Consider the following 23,414-nt stretch of genomic DNA (forward strand, 5'->3'; position numbering starts at 1 on the left):
CCGGGGGCGGGGCCCGCGGGGCATTGTGGGCCCCCCGCTCGCTCCGCCGCTCGCCATGTCGGGCTCCCCGGTGAAGCGGCAGAGGATGGAGAACGCGCTAGACCAGCTCAAGCAATTCACCACAGTGGTGGCCGACACGGGCGACTTCCACGGTGAGGCCGCGCTGGCCCCCGAGCTCAGGGGGCGGGCCGGACAGCAGTGAGGGACTTCGGGCGCGCGGGGCGCCGGCCGGCCTGGCGGCGGGGGGAAGCAGGGGAGGGCCCGGGAGCGCGGGCGCGCAGCTGAGGGGCGCCCTGGAGTCGCGAACCACTTGTGGTTACAGGGGCAGTTTCGTTGCGCGAATGTTGAGCAGGAATATGAGTTAGTTCTGGGCCCAGAGAGGCCAGACACTGCGAATGACACCCCCTGCTTGTGAAACCCCGTGTTGCACACACTTTCCACCCCTGCCCAGGGCACAGGGGTGTGCACGCTGGTGACCATGGCCGGGTGCGGGCCAGTTAGACGTTCGCCGCCTGGGACCAAGGAGCCCCCGGGGGTAAAACCCCACTCACTGCAGGGAGGCAGGCAAAGCTTGCCCCAGGTTTAGGTTTTCCTGGCTTGACTCACCTTCCTGGGAGGGAACTGGGGGGCTTGGCCTTCCCATCCTCTGCAGCGCAAACCCAGACCAGGTGAGCCTCCATTCAGATCTGCTGGGAACCATGAAGGTTGTCAGAGAAATAGTGAAATGCTCCGTGGCTGGGAGTGCTCCGGGGCACACGGTAGGGAAGGGACTTCCTCATTTCTGCTTTCTCATGGTGACTTGAGAAACAGGCTTTATTTCCTCTTTGGTAAGAATAAGACTCTTATCTCACAGAGCTGAGGAAAATGAGTAAGCATGTTTGGCTGCTTAAATATAAACGTTGGAGACGGTGATGGGCTTGAGTCCAACCTGTACATTAAACCAGCTGACAGAAGGTTCCCTCCTGGTCAGAGCTGGGGTCCCTGGAAAATTCCAGCTCCCGCTGACCTGCGAGGTCACTGGCCTCTTTCCACCCCTCCCACCCTGGTCCAGGCCCCTGGCAATGACCTCACCAGGATAGAGGGTCTGGGAAAGTGGCTGCACACCTTTCTGCTCCTTTTTGGTTTTTGTTTTTGGCTACACTGGGTCTCTGTTGTCGCAGGGGCTTTTCTCTGGTTGCGGCATGCGGGGGCTGCACTCCAGCTGCAGTGGAGGGCCTCTCACTGTGCGTGGTCTCTCTTGTGGAGCATGGAGTTTCAGGCTCAGGGGCTTGGTACTAATGGCTTGAGGCTCAGTAGTTGAGGTGCACCAGGCTTAGTTGCCCCAGGGCGTGTGGGATCTTCCGGGCCCAAGGATCGAACTCATGTCCCCTGCATTGGCAGGCAGATTCTTAACCACTGCATAACCGGGGAAGTTGTTTGCTCCTTCTTAGTGTGAAGTATTTCCCATCTTTGCTGAGTCAATGAAGCCCTGGTCTGTATTGTTTTCCTGTTGGGTTTCACTGGGCAGCAGCTGCAGGCTGGCTGGTCTTAGGGTTAACTCTAACGCTTCAGTTCTGTCAGTGTAGGCCCAGCACGTCTGGAGGAGTCTTGGGGAATGTTTGCTTTATTTTCTCCTCTTTAGAAATATTTAAACTCAAGTGCTGACATTTAAGATTGCTAAGTGAATGTTAACGACTTTGTTTAAAAACACGTTTATTGATGATGTGTACAGTACAGTAGGTGTGTGTTTATCTCTTTGTGACCCCATGGACTGCAGCCCACCAAGCTCCTTTGTGGAATACTGGAGCAGGTAGCCATTCCCTTCTCCAGGGGATCTTCCCAACCCAGAGATCTAACCTGTGTCTCCTGCATTGTAGACAGATTACTTACCAACTCAGCTACCAGGGAAGCCCATATATATCTAAATCTTACATAGTTGTAAATTCAGTTTTACGGTCGCTTTATGGACTGAAGGGTCTTGCCTTTGGGTGTCACAAGGCTCTTTGAAAATAAGTCAAAGCTGTAGATGCTCTTCTCAGCACCATGCCCCATGCCAGGTTTTGTATTCTGTTTAAGGGTCCCTGGAGCCTGAAGCCCATCTGTTGACCCCAGATTTTGTTTTTAGTTTTGTTAAAAGTCAGCTTTATCTAGGTACTATCTTCAGCGCATTACACTGGGTTTCAACACATCTGTGTAAGCTCCACTCCAGAGCATGCTTTCTTAACTTGTTATTTTGAAATACTTAATAGACTCCAGGAAGTTGCAGAATTAGCCCACAGGGTCCCACGAATCCTTCTGCCGTCACTCCCCCGGGTGTTCTGTGTGGCCGTCGTGTGACAGCAGAACGGGGCACTTGGTGCCAGCACAGTGCTGTGAACAGGCTGCAGGCCGGCCCTGTGTTCACTGGTTTCCAGCTGCACAGAGGAGGGGTCGTCCAGGACGGTTAGGATACAGCTGTTCCCAGCCCCTGAGAGCCATCCCCCTTCCCTGTTTTCCATCTCTGTACTTTTGTCATCAGAAGATACTTTGAAAATGCTAACTTGCCAAATCAACTTACGGAACCGGCTAATCCTGGAAGCTGAGTTTTGATGAACTTGAGCTCAGCACTGCCCTGTGACAGCCGGGGCCTCGAGACTCCTTGGAATTCCCACCTGGTTATCGAGAAGGAACACGTGTGTTAAAAGAGAATAGTTTGAAGACCCGTGTCCAGCCCCTCTGCGGCTGACCTGGGCGCCAGCACCTCCGGACGCTGCCAGTCTCCTCCTGGCCGCCTCCCTCCTTGCTCCTTGGCGCTGGCCAGCTCTCGGCTCTTGGCACAGCCGCTCGGTGGCTTAGCCTCCAGGTTTCCTCGCTGCGTGCAGCTGCCTCTTGGCCAGCCTTCCTGCATGAAGTGCGGTCGCGCCCTACTTGGCTCTGTTCCTGTGTTTAGGGCTTGCAGGGGTTGTCTCAGGTTTCTGGGTGGAAGCGGGCACTCCACTGACCCCTGCTTCCCACAATTACTTCCCAGCCATCGACGAGTACAAGCCCCAGGATGCCACCACCAACCCGTCCCTGATCCTGGCTGCGGCACAGATGCCCACCTACCAGGAGCTGGTGGAGGAGGCCATTGCTTACGGCAGGAAGCTGGGCGGGTGAGTGCGGGGCCGTGGCTGCCAGCCGGGTCTGCTTGCTTCCCGCCCCTGAGGCGGGTTCTCCAGTGTTTTAGGCTCCGGGAAGGAAAGCTGTCTGCTTTCTTGCGGGCATCACCCATTGTGAGTGAACAGTTCACTGAGTTTTGGTGGCAGGAGCGTGTGGACAGCACCCCAGAAGTCCTTCCCCCGTTTGTAGTCAGTGTCCTCAGCCCTGGCAGCCGTGGAGCTGCTTTCTGGCATTTTGTTACCTTCTAATAGTTTTGTTGGAGTGAGAGTCACTGTCTCAGTGAGCAGTCCAGTTCATTCTGATGCGTTCACGTATACAGTGGTGCAGCCACAGTTCAGTCCGAGAATGTTAGCGCCTCCTGGAATGTTCTCTAGTGCCTCCGCCTGCGACCAGACTGGCTCATCTCTCCATAGACTCGCCTTTGCTGGATATCATGTTAAATGTTCATCTGGGTGGTACTGCTCAGCTGAGAGTGGGCTCACAGGGAACAGTGGCCCCTGGCAGGAGCTGTGCTGGGCTGGCCTGTCCCTCTCTGGCGCCCAGCTGCTGAGGCCAGCCATGTGCAGGGGTGGCAGTCACGCCCTGGGCCTGCCCTGCCCCCCCACCGTGCACCCCGTGCTGGCGGCTCCCCTCACTTCTCGATGCTCCTGGAACTGGTGACCGTGCCCTCAGTGGTCACCAGACTGACTCTGCTCTCAGGCCAGAGATGCTTCCAGTCCATCCTGGAGCCACGCTGTGCACCTTACTCACCCGCCCAGGAAGCGTCAGAGCGGTTGGGGAGAGTGTTTTGCTCAAGCCCCCAAAGACGACGGGGCTCAGCTTGATGGAAGGAAACACTGGGGATGAAGGTGGGCTTGGTCGCACAGTGGGAATGCGCTCGGTGCCCTCACTGGTCGCGTCAGAGTGAGGAGGAGGGTGGCTGCACTCAAGTTCCATTCCTGGTCAGGGAACTGAGTTGTCCTGTGAGATGTGTGGTGTTGCCAAAATTTAAAAAAAAAAAATGGAGAAGATGGTAAGTTTTCTGCTATGTGTGTTTTATCATCACTTTAAAAGTTTTTTAAGAAAAACAGACGGTGGGAAAATAATTTGGGGAGCAAGTAAGAAGTTTTGTAGAATCCTGTGCATTTAAACCTAACAAGCTTCTAACCTAATTTTTTCCCTTGGAATTTCAGGTCACAAGAGGAACAGATTACAAATGCTATTGATAAACTTTTTGTGTTGTTTGGGGCAGAAATACTGAAGAAAATTCCAGGCCGCGTATCCACGGAAGTGGACGCAAGGTAAGGACGCAGGGCTGACGGGTGGGGGGTCAGGAGCAGCAGCCGCTGTTGTTCGCGGCTCCCCACACGGCCACGAGCTGCTCTGGGCACCTGGTCTCTGCCCTGCGTCTGCGTCGGCCCCCTCAGCCGCTGCAAGCCGGGCACCCCGTCCCCCCCAGGCTCTCCTTTGACAAGGATGCAATGGTGGCCCGCGCCCGGCGCCTCATCGAGCTGTACAAGGAGGCCGGGATCAGCAAGGAGCGGATCCTGATAAAGCTGTCTTCCACCTGGGAAGGAATTCAGGCTGGAAAGTAAGTGTCCCGTGAGTGGGGAGCTGCTGGGGCCTCTGCCCGTCCCGGGTGGGCCTCTGGGGCAGCGGGCCTGTGCGGTGCTGCCAGCAGAGGACAGAGTGGGAGTCGGCTCCCCCCAAGCACGCTGGGTGCGGAGGAGGCAGGCGGGCATGGACAGGATGCTGCCCTGGCGCCCAGGCTTGGCTGTCCTGGGAGCGCCTGTCCACCCCCACGGGTCCCTGTGTTATTACGGCCCCGCAGCCTTCTGCCTCAATGCTTCCGAGGGACGGGATCGCGCCGCACGTGGCCTTCATGTGTGGCTTCCCTTGCTTGGCTCGTGTTCCAGGTTCACGTGCGCCACGCCTGTGCTGGAGCTGCGTCCCCCTTAAGGAGGTCTCCCTGTGTGTGTACAGCGCACCTTCCAAGCACATCCTCCTGGGGCACACGGCTGCCTTTGTCGGGTGGGGTTGCTGGCTCGGTGCTGCCACCGAGGCGGCCCTGTGCCCTCGAGGCTGTGCTTCTTGACCGCTTCCCTGCGGCCCGGCAGCGGGGCGCCTCTGAAACCATCTGCTGGGACAGGAACTCGGCTGGCAGATGGTAGAGCGTGGCCAGGCCCCCTTCTCGTGGCTGGCCCTGACGTGTCATCTGGGGGACAGGCTTTCTGCAGGCTGACCCGGAGGGCAGGTGGGGGCCGTGGGGCCGGTGAGGCTGTGGGATTGAGGCAGGATGGTGCTGTGGTTGGAGCCGACTCCGTGATCTCCAGCCCAGAGATTCCTTTTTTTTTTTTTTTTTTTGGCTGTGCTGGGTCTTCACGGCTGCCTGGCTTTTCTCCAGGTGGGAGGGTGGGGGCTTCTCACTGTGGCGGCTCCTCTTGTTACGGAGCACAGGCTCCGGTGCTCCAGGCATGTGGGATCTTCCCGGACAAGGGACTGAACCCATGTCTCCTGCACTGGCCCAGTGCAGAGGTTCTGTGACGAGGGGAGGACTGTGTCTGCAGCTTTCAGGGGCCTTCTCGCCTTGGTCCCTGTTCTGAAATGTGGGTTTGATGAGGTTTGGTCGCCACAAGCCACTGGCCTGAGCTCATGCTGGCGAACGTTCCAGAATTACTCATGAGGGTGGGGCAGCAGTCCCTGCCTCTCAGGGACTGACTCGCACGCGCGTCCCGTCCCCACAGGGAGCTGGAGGAGCAGCACGGCATCCGGTGCAACATGACGCTGCTCTTCTCCTTCGCCCAGGCTGTGGCCTGCGCCGAGGCCGGCGTGACGCTCATCTCGCCCTTCGTGGGCCGCATCCTCGACTGGCACGTGGCCAACACGGACAAGAAGTCCTACGAGCCCCAGGAGGACCCCGGTGAGTGGGGCAGGGGGTGCCTCGTCCTGCGCTCTCGGGGGGCCCCAGGACTGAGGGTTGGGCGGCACGGATGGCAGCTCCGGTGTGTGTCCCCAGGAGTGAAGAGCGTCACCAAGATCTACAACTATTACAAGAAGTTCGGCTACAAAACCATCGTCATGGGCGCCTCCTTCCGCAACACGGGAGAAATCAAGGCCCTGGCCGGCTGTGACTTCCTCACCATCTCACCCCAGCTCCTGGGGGAGCTGCTCAAGGACCACAGCAAGCTGACGCCCATGCTCTCAGCCAAAGCAGGTAAGACCGCCGCCTCCCGCCTTCCGCCAGCCTAGGGCCCCACGGGAACCGGTGCCTTGCTCTCTTGAGGCTGTGGAACCTGGAGCCTCGGGGCGGGCTGCCTCCACCCGGCACTGGGCCTTGTTGGGCGAGGGCGGCTCTGAGCCCACAGCCCGGGCATGTGCTCCTCAGCCCAGGCCAGTGACCTGGAGAAGATCCAGCTGGACGAGAAGGCCTTCCGCTGGCTGCACAACGAGGACCGCATGGCTGTGGAGAAGCTCTCTGACGGGATCCGCAGGTTTGCTGCGGACGCCGTGAAGCTGGAGTGGATGTTGAGGGTGAGCGCCGGGGCCACGGTTGGGACGGGCACGTGGGCAGGAGGGGCCTGGGGGCGGGAGGGCCCAGGGTGGCAGGCCTGGCCAAGGGCAGGGTTGGGGGCAGAGGGCAAGCCCAGCGCACCAGCTCACACCACTCATCTCCAGGAACGGATGTTCAGCACAGAGAATGGAAAATAGCGCCGCACCTGAGGCTGGACCATGGATCTGTGCGTCTCTGAATTGGGGCCTAATTGCACATGCTTTGTGATGAATCTTGGATTTTTTTTTTTACTAATTGGAGCGGGGACGAATCATAGATTTCTGATTTTATGTAAAATTCTGCTCAGCGCATTAAAGCCCTTTCTTTTCCTTCTTGTCTCCTTCCTGGGGCCTGATGAAGGTGGGGTTAGGTCAGCAGCCCCATGGGGACCCCCAGTCAGTGGTGACAGCCCCTTGCCTGCTGCTGGGCAGTGACCAGAGGGCCTTGACTCTGAAGGTGGGGACCCCCAGCCTTCTAGGCTGTGTCTGTGGAGCCGGGCAGGGCGTTGCTGCCCTGCCGGAGGGCCTGCTGTGGGGACACCCCACCCACACAACTTCCTTGGGCCCAGGTTCCTTTGGGGGTGGTGGCGCCACCTTGTGGGCACAGCGTGATGTGTACGGGCCTCAGCTTCCACCCCTCAGACCCGAGCAGAGGCGGGCAGCGGGTGCGGTGTGCTGCGCTGTGAGCGCTTGGCGGGGGGAGGTGATGAGGGGTCCACGGGGGAGCCCCTTCCGCTCTAGCCCAAGTTCCTGGAACAGTGAAGGGGGTCAGGGGAGGGAATGCAGGGTTGGGGGGATGGCCCAGGAGCAGGAGGGGGTGGTTGGGTGTCCAGGTCTGCACCAGGGGGCCAGGTGTTGGGGCGGGCCTGCGGGACACACCTCGGGTCTGGGATGTGCCCACTCCCCTCCCTGGGGGCCCTGCCAGGCCAGGCCTGTTCCCCACAGCTCCCTGCAGGGAAGCGGGGCCCCTGGGAGTGTGGCTCTGGAGCTGCCTCTGGCCGCCCTCCCCAGAAGCAGGAGCAGTGCTGGGTGGGCAGGGCTCAGGGCAGGTGCCACGTGGGCCACGCTGCCAGGGCGGGGCTTCTCCCAGCCCCCCGCGACTGCCTCGCCAGTTTGGGTCAGAGGGCCGCGGCTTCCTGCAAGCCTCCAGCAACCCCAGACTCCCTGCGCTGAGCTGGTCAACAGGCTGTGTCCTAGGAGGAGGTGGAAGTCGCTCACCATGCCGCCTGGCCCGGGGCCTCAGCGCAGACAGCGGATACGGCTGACATGTGAAGGCCACCTGCTCACGGGCCTGACCCCCTGCAGCCAGCGCCGTGGGACACCCTGGTCCCCGGACCTGGCCCCGTGCCCTCCCACTAACGGCCAGTCCACTGTCACTCTCCTGGATATCTCACCTGGTTTTCTTCACTGAGCATGATATGAATGCTGTCCATTAACGGGAACACCCCTTTTATGGAAGCTACGACTCATCGAAAAGAACCACCACAGACGTCCACACACCTTTTTCGTGGACTTGGAGCTCAGGGTCTGTTTTCAACACTGAGCATGTGGGAAATACTAGGGGCCTCTTTCTGGGTCCTAGGCCACCTCCCCCCCACCCCAGTGCCCTGGGCCTGGAGACCCGGCCACACGGGGCCAGCGAGGAGGACTAGGGAGGGCTGGGGAGGGCCCTGCCCCGCAGAGCCTGCCCAGGTCAGGTACGGACACTCAGAAGATGCCCCTAAAGGGTCATCATTTTTCTTTTTTATTTGCGTTACCATTTTAATAAATGCTTTTGTCCAGCCAGGTCCATCACCAGCTGGTGCCGCACATGGGATGGCTGGTGAGGGGGCCCAGGCCCAGGGTGCGGAGGCCAGCAGGCATCTGGAGCTGCGGGCACAGAGGGGCGCGTGGAGGGCCACGGCCTGGTCTGCGGCGCCTGGCCGCCTCCCTCCTCCTCCCTTCCGAGGGGCTGGCCAGGGCAGAGCTAGGCTAAGAGGTGACACACATGGGGCGGGGCAGCTCCAGGGCTCAGCTGTGAGCCACAGGCCGGGCGGGTACCCTGAGGACACTGGAGAGTGCCCAGAGGCTGCACTGGAGTCCGCTGGCTGGACAGCCACCTGGCAACCCAGGACCGTCCGCCACCCCAGGATGGCCGGCCACACTCCAAGAGGAGCTCACGCCACGTCCACCTGGAAGCAGGCGTGGCCGTCAGGACCTGGACACCACTCGGCAGGCAGCCGTGTGCTGTACCCACGAGCCTTTCTCCTAACATCAGAAGGGACATGGAAACGCTGCAGCGTCCACCTGAGTCTACCCTGGCCTTACATGGGATCACCATCGGGCCTGAGACCATGCACCAGGCCAGTGTCCGCCCTCACCAAGGCCCAAAGGGGTGGGGACACCACAGGGAGGCCTGGGAAGACCCTCAGCACAGGAGCAGAACCCCAGGGTCCTGGCCAGCAATCACCCCAGCTTCCCGGAAGGCTCTGCGTCCCCCCAGGACTGTGCCCCGGGGCCGGCGGGCAGCCCACTTGCCTCCCCACCCCACCCCAGGGAGACCCACCACGGTCAGCGGCACGGCCCATCCCCCAAGGCCGACCCCTTCAGGGAGGATCCTCAGAGCCCCCCAGCAGTTACGCCAGGGGCCAGGCAGGCCGGGTGTCATGACGCAGGGTCTCGGGGGACACCCAGGACATCTGGAGGTGGCGGCATCTGCTCGGGGCCTGGTTCAGGGCCTCGTCACTTCCTGCGGGGTAGATACCAGTTCAGACAAAGAGGCTGGGCACCAGGTGGGGTCCCACCGCCGCCTGCCGCGGCCCCTCACCGGCTGCCGCAGAGGAAGAGCAGGTTCTGCACGGCCAGGACGGTGGAGCTGGCGTTCTGCCCGGTGACCAGGTGGCGGTCCAGCACCACGTGCACGGCATCAGGCTCGCTGGCTGCAGGAGACCCCGAGCACCGGGGCCTCAGGCCACGTGCAGGGCGGCCCCCGAGACCCTGCCGCCCCCACCCCACCATCCCAGTTGGGGCTCCCACAGCCCTCTAGACGCTCAGCCCAGCCACTCACCACTGAAGCAGGCCCCTGCGTCCTTCACGAAGTCCTCCACGACCAGGGGCAGGTGGGCGAAACCTGGTGCCCGGACGAGCTCGTACACAGAGGGCTGTGGCGCAGGGGCAGTGCCCAGGGTTAGGGGGCCGTGCCCCCCCCCCCCAGACTGCCCGTAGGGAGGGGTCCACAGCAGGGGTGAAGCTTCCCAGGTCCTCCCCGGCATCAGGACACGGGGTCACCACAAAAGTCCAAGCAGGTGAGCTCAGGGTCGAGGGTCGGGCACAGAGCCCGACAAGGGGGGCCACAGTGCCCCCAGAGGATCCCCCCCAGGACCCGCAAGCAGTCACCCACTCATCGGGCACAGAACAAGGCCCCAAGGGGCCCCCGCTCCAAGCCCCCAGCTCAGAGTCCTGGTCTGAGTCCTGACCAGGCCAACAACTGCTGCCCCCCCAGGGGCCTCGTTCCGCACCCCCCCAGGGGCCCCACCCCGCGGCTCCTGCACCGCCACCCCACCTATGCACACTCACCCCGGTGACGCTGTAGCCTTGGAACACCCAGGACCTGTCCTCGCTGGTGGCGCAGCAGAGGGCGGCCACACCGTGGCCCACAGCACAGATGGGCTCTGCAAGCAGGGCCAGCACCGGCTTGACGCCGAAGCCACCCTAGCCCCACCGACACCCCCACCTCCCCGGCCCTCCCAGACAAGACTGGGGTTTGTTCAGAGCTTGGATCCCCTCAAGCTGTTCAGGGGCCAAGAGCCAGGCTTGGCGGGAGGAAGGCGGCTGCTGTCCACCCCTCACATGGGCGCACCGTCGCTGCCCATCAGAGGCGCCTGACCCGGCCTCTGGGCAGCGCCTGGAGCCCCCTCCTCCGAATGCAGTGGCGGGGGGGACCCCGGCCCTCTGCTCAATCCCAGGCCCCTGGCTCCAAGCACCCCTCTGAGAGGGCAGCCTGGCACAAGTGCGTTCCCACGGCCAAGTGCCCGGACAAGCACTGCCCGTGGAGGCCCCGTTTCCGCCAACAAAGGACACTTTGTGCAGCCCTGGGTTTGCCCGCTGGTCCCGATGCCAGGCCAGGGCAGTGTGCCACGTCCTCTTGGAGCAGACACGTCTCCTCAGAGCAGTTTTCCCAGCCCCCTGCCCCACCGCCACCCACAGACCCCACCAGGAACCAAGCCAGCATCCTGCCTGCCCACCTTGCAGGGGGCGGGGTTCCCAGCCCACAGCCCCGGAGGGAACCAGGCCAAGGGAGGGGCAGTGGTGGAAGGGATGCCCCACCTTCGTGTGTGTGTGTGTCACACACGCGTGTATACACGCTGAGTAAACCTGTCCACTCACTGGTCAGGACCATGGCGCTCCACACTGACCCCAGGCGGCTCCTGAAATGACTCGGCATTCCCACCAAAACCTGAACCCCAACGAGGCCCACGAACACCACCTCCCACACCCCCACCAGACACTCCTCCCTGTTAGCGGGGTCCCCTCTCCCATGAATCTCATACCGCCCCCCAAGCCCGGGCCTGGGGCCACCTACTGCTCTCGGAGTGGAAGTGCTGCAGGATGCGAGCCAGGGACCCGCTGCTGGCCAGGTCCACCAGGGCCCCGGGGCAGCTGGGGATGAGGAGGGCATGGTAGCGGGCACCTGGGGGACCACAGCCCGGTCAGTCACAGATGACGAGGCCAGCAGCTGGCTCCTCTCTGCTGCTGCCGGCCAGCTGCCGGCCAGCTGCTGGCCCCACCAGCTAAGGCTCCCGAGACCCGCCAACCACCTGCCTGCCCGCCAGCTCCCTCCGCTGCTGGGAGCTCTGGCCAGCGGATGGGACATGGCCCGGATGGTCACGGTGCTCTGTGGCAAGCCCCTAAATGCTCAAGGAACGCGGGTGCGTAGTTTGCGGTCAGGACCCAGCGGGAACTGCACCCCCAAGGCCCTCCCAGGCTCCGCACCGTCAATAGACTCCAGCTTGGCGGGGCTGGCGTAGGCTCTGAGGCGGAAGTCCTGCACCCAGCGTGCATTGCTGTCGTTCACGTCGACAAAGTCCATGGTCTTCCCCTGTGGGAGCCCAGAGGCCAAGGGTCAGCACCTCACCCCCTGCTTCTTGCACATGGAGGCTCCAGAAAACTCTGACAAGGGCTGGGACTGCTGGCAGCCACTCGGGACAAAGGCACCGTCAGCCCAGCCCCTCGGCCCCTGCTGGCCGCAGTCCCCGCCTGTAAACTGGAAGCAGGTGTCCCAGGCTCCTCTGGGGGGACTCTCAGGGCAGTGTCCCTGGGGTCCCGGCCCCTTAGGTCCCCCCAGGGATGATGTCACTCTCCTGGAGACAAGGGGGACTGGACTCACCCCGGGGGTGGCCACTTGCAAGTTGAAGGCAGCGCTGGCCAGCGTGAAGCAGTGGAGGAAGGACGGGGCCGACACGCCTGCAAGGAGACACAGCCCGCTGGGTTCGGGGCTTCTCCCGGCCTCGACCACCCTGGGGAGCAGCCCTTCACCCCACCTCACCCAGGGCCCATTCCGCACATGACTGGGGCAGCAGTTGTAGCTTCCTGACCCCCTCATCCCTGAAGGGGGTCTCTCTCTCCCCCCAGCCTGACCACTACAGGCGTTTTCCAGAAGGCAAACCCAAGTGTGATGTTCCCTAACACTCCATCACCAGGGACCGACACCCCCACACATCCACCGATTTCAGCCAGAGGGAGGCAGTGATAGAGGCCTGCGGCTCTGGAGCATGGGCCGCGGCCTGTGTCCGCGGGGAAGGGGGGTGCATGCAGGATGGGGCGGCGGGGCCCCTTCCCTCAAGGAGCTCCTGGCTCCTGTGCCCCCGCCCTCTTCTCTGCGACCAGGGAGAAGAAGGCTCCCGGTTGGGGCTGAGGCCCCATCACAGACACCTGCTTCTGAAGTCACGGGATCTGCATCCTTCCGCCTTTACTTTAACCAGGGGACTCCACCCCTGAACCTCACCTCGGACCTCATCTCTCTCCAGTCTAGGGGATCAGTACCTGCACACTGTACATAGTCTGCACATCTGGCAAAGGCAGTCTCCCCAATTCTGCCCGGTTCCTCCAGCCCCCTCTACTCCACCAGCTTTGGCCCAGGGCCCCCTGAAGGGCCTACTCATCATGCCCACAGAGCCCAGCACCCTTCAGAGCCATGCCCCCAACCCATGTCCTCAACATCCCTCTCGGGGGTCACACCCAGGCCGGCGCGACCCCTCCTCACCATTACCCTGCTCCCAGCAGTCACCCACGACTCCAGGACTGAACCCCACTCTCAGTGGCTCAGCCTTGACCTCTCCACGGGGTCTGGGTGCCCCTCAGTGTCTCCGTTCTGCGGGACAGCTCAGGGACCCCACCTGGGGCTCAGCACACTGCGACCCCGTGACCCGCTGTCCTTGCCTTCTCGCCCACTTGGGCAGCAGCTTAAGTCAGGCCGGAGGCAGGCTCCAGAGCAGGACCTCGGGACCCGCCTGGGCGCCCCGGCTCCCCGCCGAGCGATCTCCTCGCGGAGGCCGAGGCGCCGGGCGCCCCGCCCGCCGGCCCTGAGCACCCGAGGCCTCGGCCGAGAAGCGGCGCTCGTGGCGCGGGGCCCGGCCGCCCGGCTCCCCTCGCACTTTCACCCGGGACACAGCCGGGGGGCGCGGCCCGCGAACCGCAGGGCTCCGGAACAGTCCCCCACCGCGTCCCCGGGCGGCGGCCGGGCGCACTGGCCAGCCCGCAGCGAGCGCCACCGCGGGCCGCTCTCCACCGAAGCCCGGCTCGGGCGGGAGCGCTCGCGGTCCCGACCCCGCCCTCGCGGGCCTCACCTTCCGCGGCGCCGCTGGCCACGAGGAGGCAGGCGGGCCGGCTCGAGAGCCGCTCGGACGCCATGGCGGGTCTGCGGGGGGGGGGGGGAAGGCAGCACGACTGCGCGTGCGCGGGGCGGAGGGGCGCGTGCACGGGCGGCGGGGCGCGCGCCCGAGAGCGGTGACGCCCCGCGCGGCCTGGGGGCGGGGCTGAGCGTCTCTGGCCCCGCCTCCCACCTCGAGTCCGGGTCCGATTCCGGGTCAAGTCCGCCGCACGCCGCGAGCGCGCGTTTCCGGACCGCGTCCGCGGTCGTGGCCGCCGGGATCCGCAGAGAGGTCTGAGCTGGGCCGCTGGACCGCAGCTGTACGGAGCAGACTCCTAGCCCGACCACCGCTCGCGGTCGGGAACACGGTTCCTGCCCCTTCCGAAACCCAGGTCGGGGCCGCGGGCCAGCCTGCAAGGAATGGGTTCCGCGTGGCATTTGGCAACTTGCAGGACGGGGCAGCGGTGGTAGCATGCGGCCTCCCGGTCCCGAAGCCTCATTCTGGGTCTGGCAGTGGTGTGCCTCTCAGTGTCGGCCCCTGAGTCCAGTGGGGAGGACACCCGCAAGATGACCTGTCAGGGCGATTGAGGTGTCCCCTGGGTGGGCTGGGAGCCTCACCCCTTCCTGAGCAGGTTCTCATACCAGGGAGGGCTCCTGCCCTCACGTGGGAGGGGGCAGCGGTGAGGAGGCGCCTGTTACTGAGGCTGGCCCTGAGGCCAACACCTGGGCCGGGTGGCTCACTGCACCTGGGCATGATGGTGGGCGCTGCAGGAGGAGTGACGGGCAGGTGTCTGCTCCTCTGAGGGCAGGCGCAGGACCAGAAGGGCCAGCAGCCCAGCCCAGGCCAGGTGACTGTCTCCTGGTCCATCCCTCAGTCTAGAGGCGAGAAGAAGGGGCTCCCCCTTCAGAGCCCCCCGCCCCATCCTGCTGAGCCCCCTCCCACAGTCTTTGCCCCGGGTCACACCTGAGGTGTCAGCTCACCTGCCTCCCCCTGGGCAGCACCTACACGCTATGCAAGTTCCCGATCATCGGACAGTGAGTGCCCAGTGGAGCAGGAGGCAGGGGAGGCCTGGGGGCCGGGCTCTGCTACTGGGCTGTGGCGCGGTTGCACCAGGGCTCCTGCAGTTGTTTGGGCCCCTGAGGCACAGAGTACCTGGGGACCAGAGGTCATTTAAGTTTTCCTGCAGCAGCGTTTCATTCCTGTCCCGAGAACCTGCTTGCCCTGGACGCCAAGAACAGGTGACTGGGGGGCCACTTCTGGGGGACTTTCTGCCCAGTGGGGCTGGCCAGTGCCTCAGGTCTCCTCTGCTGTCTCCCCTGGCAACTTCCTCTTTTCAAAGTATATCTGAGCCTTTCCCTGGGAGCCATTTCACTTCCTATTTCTATCTCCTGAATGCTGGACCCCACCTCTCTGCCCATCAAACTCCTAACCATCCCTCAAAGCCCATGGGCACCAAGGCACTGTCTACCCAGTACTCCCTTTCTGAGAACACCCCATGCAAGGACTGCCCTGAGTGCCCCTTTATCTCAATCGGCCTGCTGGGTGGACCTCCCATCTAGGTACTTGGGGTTGAGGCTCTCTCAGGGAGGGTGTGTCATGGGCAGCCCAACTTCCCAGACAGGCAGCAGAGGGGCCCAGGTCCCGGGCCAGGAAGCATCCCTCTCCCCATCAGGGCTCAAGCTTCTCAGCTCTGGGCTCTCTTTTGGCCGAGGTTGGGCTGGGAGGCATCCATAGACTTAGATCCCAAGTACCTGTGTGTTGTGCTGCAACGGCCCCTAAACCTAGGCCTGCCGAGGCCATTGCTGCCGGCTGGGCACAGGGTCCCTGCACCTGGAGCAGAAGCATCGGCAGGACTGTTGAGAACGCGCAGACGCTGGTTCCACTGCTGCCCCCAGGCTGACAGTGCCTGGCCAGCAGCTGTCAGGCAGTGGCGTTTTGTGGCCTGGAGTGGGGTGATGCGACAGGGAGGCAGGCCCTGCCCCAGTCTGGCCTATCCCAGGGCCGAGGACATCAGGACAGGGAGCGACAGAGGTCTGGGGGGTCCAGAGGAGCGTCTGAAGGGGATTTCCCGCAAACACACCTCCAGATCCCACAGAGCTGGACGGGGTGCCAGCGTGGGCCCCAGGGGCATCTCCTGAGCGCTCTCTGCAACACAGCAGGTGTGCGCTGCCCTCCAGCCAGGACAGGGGCTGCTCTCGGGGTGCAGGTGGCGGCATGGGGCTCTTGTCTGCTCAGTGGCCCTCCGATAGCCAGCGCGGCTCCACTGGCTGAAGGTCCCAGACAGAAGCACAGGCAGGGCGGTGTCAGTCACTGGGATGCCAGGAGCCTCTGCCTGCCTCGCCCTGTTACCTCCCTGAGGGCAGGGAGCTGTGGCCAGGGCGGGGCTAAAGGCCCTGGAGTCCAGGCCCCACTCGGCATCCACGGGAGGGTCCAGAGCAGCGGGTCACCGGCCAGCTCTGCCCTCCCCAGGCCTCCACCACTCTGCCCTGGTGGAGGAAAAGAGGTTCTGGAGGCCCCTACCTGGCCTGAAGCACTGGACTGCCCCTCCCCCGGGTGCACCAAGAATGAGGTCCCAGGTGGGTCCCCAGAAGGGAGCTGCACACTCTTGGGGGAGGAGAGGGTGCTAGAGAGGAAAGCAAACTGGACTCCCATACACACCTTCTGCATCCCCGTACAGTGACCCCACGTGTGACCCAGCTTACCCTGGCGGCCCTGCCATGGGGCCTCTGGCCCTAGACATGCTGCTACTGTCTGAGTTCTCCTGGCTTTCAGATGTCCTTGTAAGCCTGCATGGGGTTTACAGTGTGAACTTCTTATATACTGAGCACTTTTTATATCTGGTATTTTGTTTAGACCTCAAAAGTGGTACTGTAGTAAAGGTCATTGAAGTCAGCCAGGGCTTCCCTGGCGACTCAGCTAGTAAAGATCCACCTGCATTGCAGGAGACCTGAGTTCGATCCCTGGATTGGGAAGATCTCCTGGAGAAGGGGAAGGCTACCCGCTTCAGTATTCTGGCCTGGAGATTTCCAGGGACTATATAGTCCATGGGGTTGCAAGGAGGACACAACTGAGTGACTTTCATTTTCACTGGGCGCCCCCAAGAGGTTTCATTTTTCATCATTTTGGAAGCATCCCTACCTTCCTAAAGCTTAGGCATGCTATGAACCAGAAGCTGAGGGGCTTCCCTGGTGGCCCAGTGGCGAGAATCCACCTCGCGACACAGGGGATGCCAGTTTGGTTGCTGGTCCGGGAAGACCACACGTCACGCGGCAACTAAGCCCGCAAGCCACAGCTACTGAGACCCGCATGGGCTGGGAACTGTGCTCAGATACAAGAGAAGCCGCTGCAACTGGAAGCCCGCTCACCACAGCGAAGAGAGCAGCTCCCACTCACCGCAACTAGAGAAAGCCCACGCACAGCAGCAAAGACCCAGCACAGCCATAAACACATAAATAATTGTTTTTAAAAAAGCTGAGCCTCAGAACCCTCATGGCACCCTGGGGACCTCAGCTGCCCCATTCTAACATTCCCTGGAAGGGGCCACCAGTAACAGCATGCGTGGAAATTCAGAAGAAATAAGGGAAGAAGAGAAACATAGCATCCCTGAAGCTGAGATGCTGTTTCTTTTAGTGAAAATGAAAATCACTCAGCTGTGTCCTCTTTGTGACCCCATGGACTTCCATGGGATTCTCCAGGCGAAATACTGTGTAGCCTTTCTCTTCTCCAGGGGATCTTCCCCACCCAGGGATTGAACACCAGGTCCCCCACATTGCAGATGGAAGCCAGAGAAGATTACAAACTAGTATCACAAAAGTACAGTGTGGCCTTGAGGCAGGTGCAGGCAGACACAGGCTCAGGAAAGACCCTGGCAGTGTGCAAAGTGGCAGCAGGAGCCAGTCACCTAGGGACTGAGGGGGACCCTTCACGGCCTGATCCTGGCCCATGTCATCCCTGGGGGGAGAGAAATACCACGAGCTCCTCGGCTTAGTCCCCACGAAACCTGAGGTTCAGATGGGTTAAAGGCCTCGCTGTGAGTAAATGCCAAGAGTGTTAGATTAGAAAAGATTCCAGAAGGTTAGACAGTAAAGGGATCAACGGTTATGCATGATAACTTGAGATTTGGGAACTTCTAGACACAGGAAACAGATGCAAGCCAGCCACTGAATACAGATAAGTGCCATTTGGCAAAGGCTTGGAATATGAGACACATAAAGAAATGCACGCAGGAGCGCCCTGTGGTCAAGTGGTTAGAGCTCTGCGCTTTCACTGCCTCGGCCAGGGTTCAATCCTTGTCAACCTTTGGTCGGGGAACTAAGATCTCACAGGCCGTGCAGCCCGACCAAAAAAAAAAAATCCTCCAAATAAATAAGAAGAAGGCCTCTCATCCGCAGAAAAACAGATAAATGGCACCAACAGAAAAATCAGAAAAGGCACAGCCCAGATAGCCAAGAAGTTAGTAAACAGTAGCAGTTGGCTCTGTGCAGACGGAATGACCCAAGGTGGCCCTGATCAGATGGGCTGTCAACCTCGAGGGCTTTGCCCACTCCCGTGTCGCTGGGCAAGTGGCAGCTTTTCACCCGGCCACCCCACCTCTGAGCAGGTCCCCGAGTGAACTGTGTGCTGGGCCCACAGTCGCGGCAGCCGACAAGTGGAGGCAACTCAGCGTTCATCAGCAAATGATGGATACACAAAATGTGGTCCACGCATAGGGTGGGACTTAAAAGGAAGGAAATCCTGACACAGGCTACAGCATGGATGACCCTGGAGGACATGATGCTCAGAGAAATAAGCCAGACACAGAAGGACAAATCCTGTCTGACTCCATTCACCTGAGGTCGCCAGAGGCGTCACCCATAGGGACAGAATGAGCAGGTGTTTAACTGGGACTGAGGGTCAGTTTGGGAAGAGGAATCGTTTCCGAGGGCCGATGGGGTGACGCTCCCACAATGTGGAGGTGCTCAGTGCCCGGGACCTGTGCACCCACAGGGTTAAGATAAAACGGGGGTCACAGTGGAAACAGTGGCTGACTTTATTTTTAGGGGGCTCCAAAATCACTGCAGATGGTGACTGCAGCCATGAAATTAAAAGATGCTTACTCCTTGGAAGGAAAGTTATGACCAGCCTAGAAGGCATATTAAAAAGCAGAGACATTACTCTGCCAATAAAGGCCTGTCTCATCGAGGCTATGGTTTTTCCAGGAGTAATGTATGGATGTGAGAGTTGGACTAAGAAAGCTGAGTGCCTAAGAATTCATGCTTTTGAACTGTGGTGTTGGAGAAGACTCAAGAGTCCCTTGGACTGCAAGGAGGATCCAACCAGTCCATCCTAAAGAAGATCAGTCCTGGGTGTTCATTGGAAGGACTGATGCTGAAGCTGAAACTCCAATACTTTGGCCACCTGATGTGAAGAGCTGACTTATTAGAAAAGACCCTGATGCTGGGAAAGATTGAAGCCAGAAGGAGAAGGGGACGACAAAGGAAGAGATGGTTGGATGGCATCACTGACTCAATGGACATGAGTTTGGGTAAACTCTGGGAATTGGTAATGGACAGGGAGGCCTGGTGTGCTACAGTCCATGGGGTCGCAAAGAGTCGGACATGACTGAGTGACTGAACTGAACTGACTGAAGAATCTGCCTGCCAACGCAGGGACACAGCTTTGGTCCCTGGTGCGGTTACACCTGACTCAGCCTGTGGCCACGCCTGCTGAGCCCGCGCTGAAACCAGAAGCCACTGCACCGCAGCTAGGGAGCAGCCCCACTCGCCACACCTAGGGAAGGCCCGTGTGCAGCAGTGAAGGCCAGCGCAAAGATAAAAAAGGAAAACTAATAGAAAACTGAGGCAGGGCCCCGAGAGAGTCATCGTGTCCGGAGGGCCAGACCCTTAGCTCCTGGCTATGGGGACAGAACTCACCTTCACAGCCACCCCCATCCTGCCCCGAGTCTCCACAACGGCAGGAGACTTTTTTTCTTCTTTTTTTGCATTTAAGGTGCAAGCGGAACAGAGGGAGCGGGAGAGGGGACCAGCTGGCTGGAGAGGGATTCGTGGGCAGCTGCAGGGCCTGTGGACAGGCGGGCTGGAGGCTGTAGCCATGGGCTCCGGTGCCTCCCTCGGTGGCTGGGCCTGGGCCAGGTGGTTCAGGGCGAGGGGTGCGTGCCCCAGGGAAGCGCCCCAGGTTTGTGTGGGCCTGAGGTGTGGGTGCACAGCCGGGGGTGGGTACCCGGAGAGGAAGCCCAGCAGCTTTAGGAGGCCCGTGGGGGGAGTGACCCAGGCTGACAAAGGCAGAGAAACTTCCGGAGCCCGGGGGTGGGGAGCCTTGCTCCCAGGAAGCCCTCACTCCGAAGACCCCCAGTTGGACGCCTGGCCAGGTCGGCTCAGGGGAGGATGGCGGGAGGAGGGACCCTAAGCCGTACAGCGGCCTCCTCCCCCGCCGCCTGGGGATGGGAGCTTGCTGCAGAGGGGGGCACAGAGGCCCAGCGGGGGGCATGGCCCCCTCCCCCGACACAGCTCCAGGCCAGTCAGCCCCGCGCGGTGGTGCGGTGGCCCAAGGTCCGGGCCGGGGGTGGGTCCTGCAAGCTGGGCCTGGGTCATCTAGGGCCAGGGCTGACAGGAAGGCCGGGCCGCAGCCATCTGGGTAGGGCCGGGCCTGGGCAGAGCCACAGGTGGAACACACCCGGGTCAAGGGCACCAGGTGGTGGGAGGGGCTGGGGCGGGGCACCAGGGGGCCCTGGCCCTCCCCGGAAAGCCTGCGGTGTGGATAGGTGACCCCCCACACCCAGACAGGCTGCCCCGCCTCTCCCGACCGCGTGCAGTTGAGGACGCCAGCCCAGTCTTTAGATAACAGTTTATTTCAAACTGACCTCCACTCAGGCCCAGGGTTCCAGTGGCCAGCTGGTCAGGCAAGGGCACATCGGGCTCCCAGTGCCCACTGCCACCAAGACATGCTCCCAGCAGAGCGCAGTCTCCCTGCAGGCTCGACGGGGCTGTGGCCGAGGGTGGTGGTTGCTTGCCCAGCACTTCTATTCAACCTGTTATTGCATTTATACGCTTCTTAGACCCTCAAGGACCCTGGGTGGGCAGGAGGGGCCGTCTGCAGGCGCTGGGCGGCACGGCTGCCTCCCCGCCAGGCTCTCACTTGCCCCCAGGACAACCGCCGCAGAATGGGGAGGGGTTCAGGGCGGGAAGCGTAGGGCCCAGCTTCAGGGGCCGCCTGGGTTCCAGCCAGAAGGTAAACTTCAAGAGCGCCTCTGACACCAGCCTGTGAGCTTTCTGTCCACCCAGCCGGGGCTCAAGCGAGCAGGCAGGAGGCAGGGAAACTCAGCTAATGGGATCACCCACCTTGGATCAGTCCACTGAGGCTGCCCACCCAGAGGAACCCCCATCCTGGCTACACGCAAAGAGCAGAAATGGGACAAACAGCCACACCCTTTAATGTCCCCAGGCTGGCTGGACCCAGCTCAGAATCCATCCCAGGCCCCTGCCCAGCCCTGCTACCCTGGGGGTTCATCAGGAGCTGCTGCCAGGAAGACCACAGGACCACTGGGGCCCTTGGCACAGGCTGGCACACTTGGGCAGGCAGGCCACCTTCAGAGCCCGCTTCTCTGTCCGTCTGCCAGTGCCCGGGTCCACACAGAGCCCCCACCCCGTGTCAGGGACCCACCCGCAGAGCCTGGGCTCCTTCTGCCCTTGGGTTCAGAGGGGTAAGTGCTGGGGACCGCTTGAGGGGGCTGGGTCTCCACCGCTGTCGGGGCCTGTCCACCTCTCTCTCCCTCTGCTTGTATGTGGGGGACACAGTATAGGTATTACATATGTATAGATAGCGGTGTGTGAATTCGGCATGCACTAGACTCCCAAGGTCTGTACAGGATGTGGCTGTGCCCAAGCTGGCCACCGGCCATCATTTTTTTCGGACCAGGAAGGCAACCCCAAGAATCAGGGCTGCAGCAGCCACAGCCACGCCCCCGGCCACCAGCAGTGGGGTCAAGTTCTCGAAAGGGCAGGGCCCTCGGCCACTGGGGCCCCCACCGGGGGCCTCGCCCTCCTCAGCCCCATCCCCAGGGCCCTTGGGCTCGGGGGCCGCGTCAGGGGCGCTGGGGGCCGTGGGGGCTGGCTTCAGGTTGCTGTGGTTGTTGAGAAGGGCCGGGTCTGCCTTGGCCGGGGTCTTCTTGGCAGGTGGCGGCGTGGGGGCTGCCGGCGGCTCCTGCTTCTCCGCCTGGGCCTCCTTCTTCCCTGGCTTAGAGGACGGGGCCTTCCCGTCCATGGCGGCAGGGGCTCGGGCCTCGGCCGCGGCCTTAGTGTCGGCCTTGGGGCTGTTGGTCGGCTTCCCTCTGGACTCCATGCTGGGTGTATGGGCGGGCTGTGCAGGGTATGCGGGGGCAGGCAGGCGTCTGAACCACGGCAGCTCAGGACAGTTCACCCCTGGGCATCCTATGGACCTGGGGGGGAGACCCGATGAGACTGGTGTCCTGTGCAGAGACCCGCTCAGCTCTCTGGACCCTCCTCTCCCGAGGCTCAGCCTCCAACTGGCCTCAGCCACCTCCTGAGAAGCCTCTCCGAGCACACAGGTAGCTGCTGTGGGCCCCCTTTGGGCTGGGGTGTTGGGATGAGACCTGCTAGAGGCTTTAGTTCCCTCATCTGTGAAATGGTCTTGCCCACGCATGTCCTGTGTCCATCATGTCAGCCCATAGTGGGGAGGTCCTGACCGGGAAGAGAGCACCCACCCAGACCCGAGGAGGGTGTGTGGCTGGGGAGGTGGCTGGCACCCCATGGGTCTGGCCAGAACTGACCGTGTACCCTTCTTGGGGCTGGGTGGGCTCGGGGTGGGAGGGCAGCGTGGGAACCCAGAGTCTGGGCTTTCAGGCACATGGGGTCATAATGGGCCCAAGGTCACCAGGACCCTGATCGGACAAAGCCAGGGTGTCTCCCCAGAGGCTGGAGAAGCCAGTGGGAGGGCAGCGACAGGCCTGGGCTCCCAGCCGGTCATGGACCCCCCTCTCAGCGCCCACCCCAGGACCAGCCTTGCCTGCTCCAGCTTCACAGCGGGGATCCCTTTCTGACCCTGAGGTCATGCCTGCCTCTGGGGGAGGAAGTCCTTGGGGTGAGCCTGGGGTGGGCACCCCAAAGGCAGGGCCAGGCAGAGACTGGGCGCTCTGGGCAGTAGGGAAGGCCTGGCCCTGATCCACAGAGTCGGGCGTGGGGCAGGGGGCTGGTGGCCTCACCACTCTGGACCCGTCTTCCCTCCCGGGAGCAGACCCCGCTGTCCGCAGCTCCTCTGGGAGGCTGAGGAACTCCACCTGCGCCTGCCGGGGGAGGGAGCCTGTGTGGGAGGCATCGGCCCAGGACCCCACCCTGGCAATGCACACTGACACAGTGAAGGTCGCCTGAAGGTCACGCGTGGGAACGGGGGTGTCCTGGGGAGGACTGTCCCACTTCCAGGGAACCCAAGAGCCCCTCACCCCTGTCATTCTGGAGGGGCACCCCGCTGCTGGGCATCAAGTTCCCAAAGGGCAGGTGGTCCAGGCTCCCCCTCCCCCAGACCCTTGGTTATTTTGGGCTCATATTGACGTCACCGGCTGCCCCTCCCCCTCCAGGCGGCTGCGCCCAGGAGAGCAGGGGGCCCCGGAGCGCCCCCGGTGACCTTCATAGCGGAGAACCGTCGCTCTGTCCAGGGGCCCCGCTCCCCGCTCCCGCCCCAGATCCCGGGCCGCCGAGTCCCCGCCGCCTTACGCTGCTGCTCGCGGCGCTCCCACCTCAGGGCCGCGAGCTCTCTGCGGGACCACGGCCGACCTGACGAACGGCGGCGGGCGGCGGCTGCGGATGCAAGAACTGGGAGTTTCCCACAATGCTCTGCTCCCGGCGCAGGAAGCGGGGCGGGGACCGCATCAGCACGGGCTCCGCCCACCTGCTCGTGGTCACCACAGCG

At 62.2% G+C, this 23,414-nt stretch overlaps 3 protein-coding genes across 9 annotated transcripts; 1 reads left to right on the forward strand and 2 right to left on the reverse strand.

Annotated features, from left to right (window-relative positions):
• Positions 1-6,975, forward strand: TALDO1 (transaldolase 1). The gene is made up of 8 exons (XM_061160729.1): positions 1-152; positions 2,987-3,110; positions 4,290-4,397; positions 4,556-4,687; positions 5,841-6,016; positions 6,113-6,310; positions 6,482-6,627; positions 6,772-6,975. Exons 1-8 carry the CDS (start codon positions 56-58, stop codon positions 6,802-6,804), a joined length of 1,014 nt encoding a protein of 337 aa, XP_061016712.1. The 5' UTR covers positions 1-55; the 3' UTR covers positions 6,805-6,975.
• A 1,398-nt stretch (positions 6,976-8,373) lies between these two features.
• Positions 8,374-13,543, reverse strand: GATD1 (glutamine amidotransferase class 1 domain containing 1). 5 transcript variants are annotated; one of them, XM_061160739.1, is made up of 8 exons: positions 13,470-13,543; positions 12,011-12,087; positions 11,617-11,722; positions 11,207-11,314; positions 10,201-10,295; positions 9,692-9,785; positions 9,452-9,563; positions 8,374-9,373 (listed from the first exon to the last, which is right to left on the reverse strand). In XM_061160739.1, the coding sequence occupies exons 1-8, from the start codon at positions 13,531-13,533 to the stop codon at positions 9,367-9,369; spliced, it is 663 nt and encodes a 220-aa protein (XP_061016722.1). In that variant the 5' UTR covers positions 13,534-13,543; the 3' UTR covers positions 8,374-9,366. The 5 variants fall into 5 exon arrangements, with proteins under 5 accessions (XP_061016722.1, XP_061016749.1, XP_061016739.1 ...); XM_061160766.1 differs by lacking the exon at positions 11,207-11,314; XM_061160756.1 differs by lacking the exon at positions 9,452-9,563.
• A 6,814-nt stretch (positions 13,544-20,357) lies between these two features.
• On the reverse strand, positions 20,358-23,322 carry CEND1 (cell cycle exit and neuronal differentiation 1). Of its 3 annotated transcripts, XM_061156283.1 has the most exons (3): positions 23,219-23,322; positions 22,711-22,791; positions 20,358-21,927 (listed from the first exon to the last, which is right to left on the reverse strand). In XM_061156283.1, the coding sequence occupies exon 3, from the start codon at positions 21,828-21,830 to the stop codon at positions 21,390-21,392; it is 441 nt and encodes a 146-aa protein (XP_061012266.1). In that variant the 5' UTR covers positions 21,831-21,927; positions 22,711-22,791; positions 23,219-23,322; the 3' UTR covers positions 20,358-21,389. The 3 variants fall into 3 exon arrangements, with proteins under 3 accessions (XP_061012266.1, XP_061012272.1, XP_061012261.1); XM_061156289.1 differs by lacking the exon at positions 22,711-22,791 and having other exon boundaries at positions 23,242-23,322; XM_061156278.1 differs by lacking the exon at positions 22,711-22,791.
• Positions 23,323-23,414: the final 92 nt, after the last annotated feature.

Source organism: Dama dama, chromosome 2 (genome assembly GCF_033118175.1).
Source record: "Dama dama isolate Ldn47 chromosome 2, ASM3311817v1, whole genome shotgun sequence".
In the NCBI taxonomy this organism is placed as follows: Eukaryota; Metazoa; Chordata; class Mammalia; order Artiodactyla; family Cervidae; genus Dama; species Dama dama.

Bases quoted from the DNA above. Each gene is read 5' to 3' on its own strand.
- TALDO1 (XM_061160729.1), top strand. From the start codon at position 56: ATGTCGGGCTCCCCGGTGAAGCGGCAGAGGATGGAGAACGCGCTAGAC. The intron at 153-2,986 runs GTGAGGCCGCGC...ATTACTTCCCAG, and splicing joins CGACACGGGCGACTTCCACG to CCATCGACGAGTACAAGCCC. The intron at 6,017-6,112 runs GTGAGTGGGGCA...GTGTGTCCCCAG, and splicing joins CGAGCCCCAGGAGGACCCCG to GAGTGAAGAGCGTCACCAAG.
- GATD1 (XM_061160739.1), bottom strand. From the start codon at position 13,533: ATGGCGTCCGAGCGGCTCTCGAGCCGGCCCGCCTGCCTCCTCGTGGCC. The intron at 11,315-11,616 runs GTGCGGAGCCTG...GTGGTCCCCCAG, and splicing joins CAAGCTGGAGTCTATTGACG to GTGCCCGCTACCATGCCCTC. The intron at 10,296-11,206 runs GTAGGTGGCCCC...CCCTGCTTGCAG, and splicing joins GCACTTCCACTCCGAGAGCA to AGCCCATCTGTGCTGTGGGC.
- CEND1 (XM_061156289.1), bottom strand. From the start codon at position 21,830: ATGGAGTCCAGAGGGAAGCCGACCAACAGCCCCAAGGCCGACACTAAG.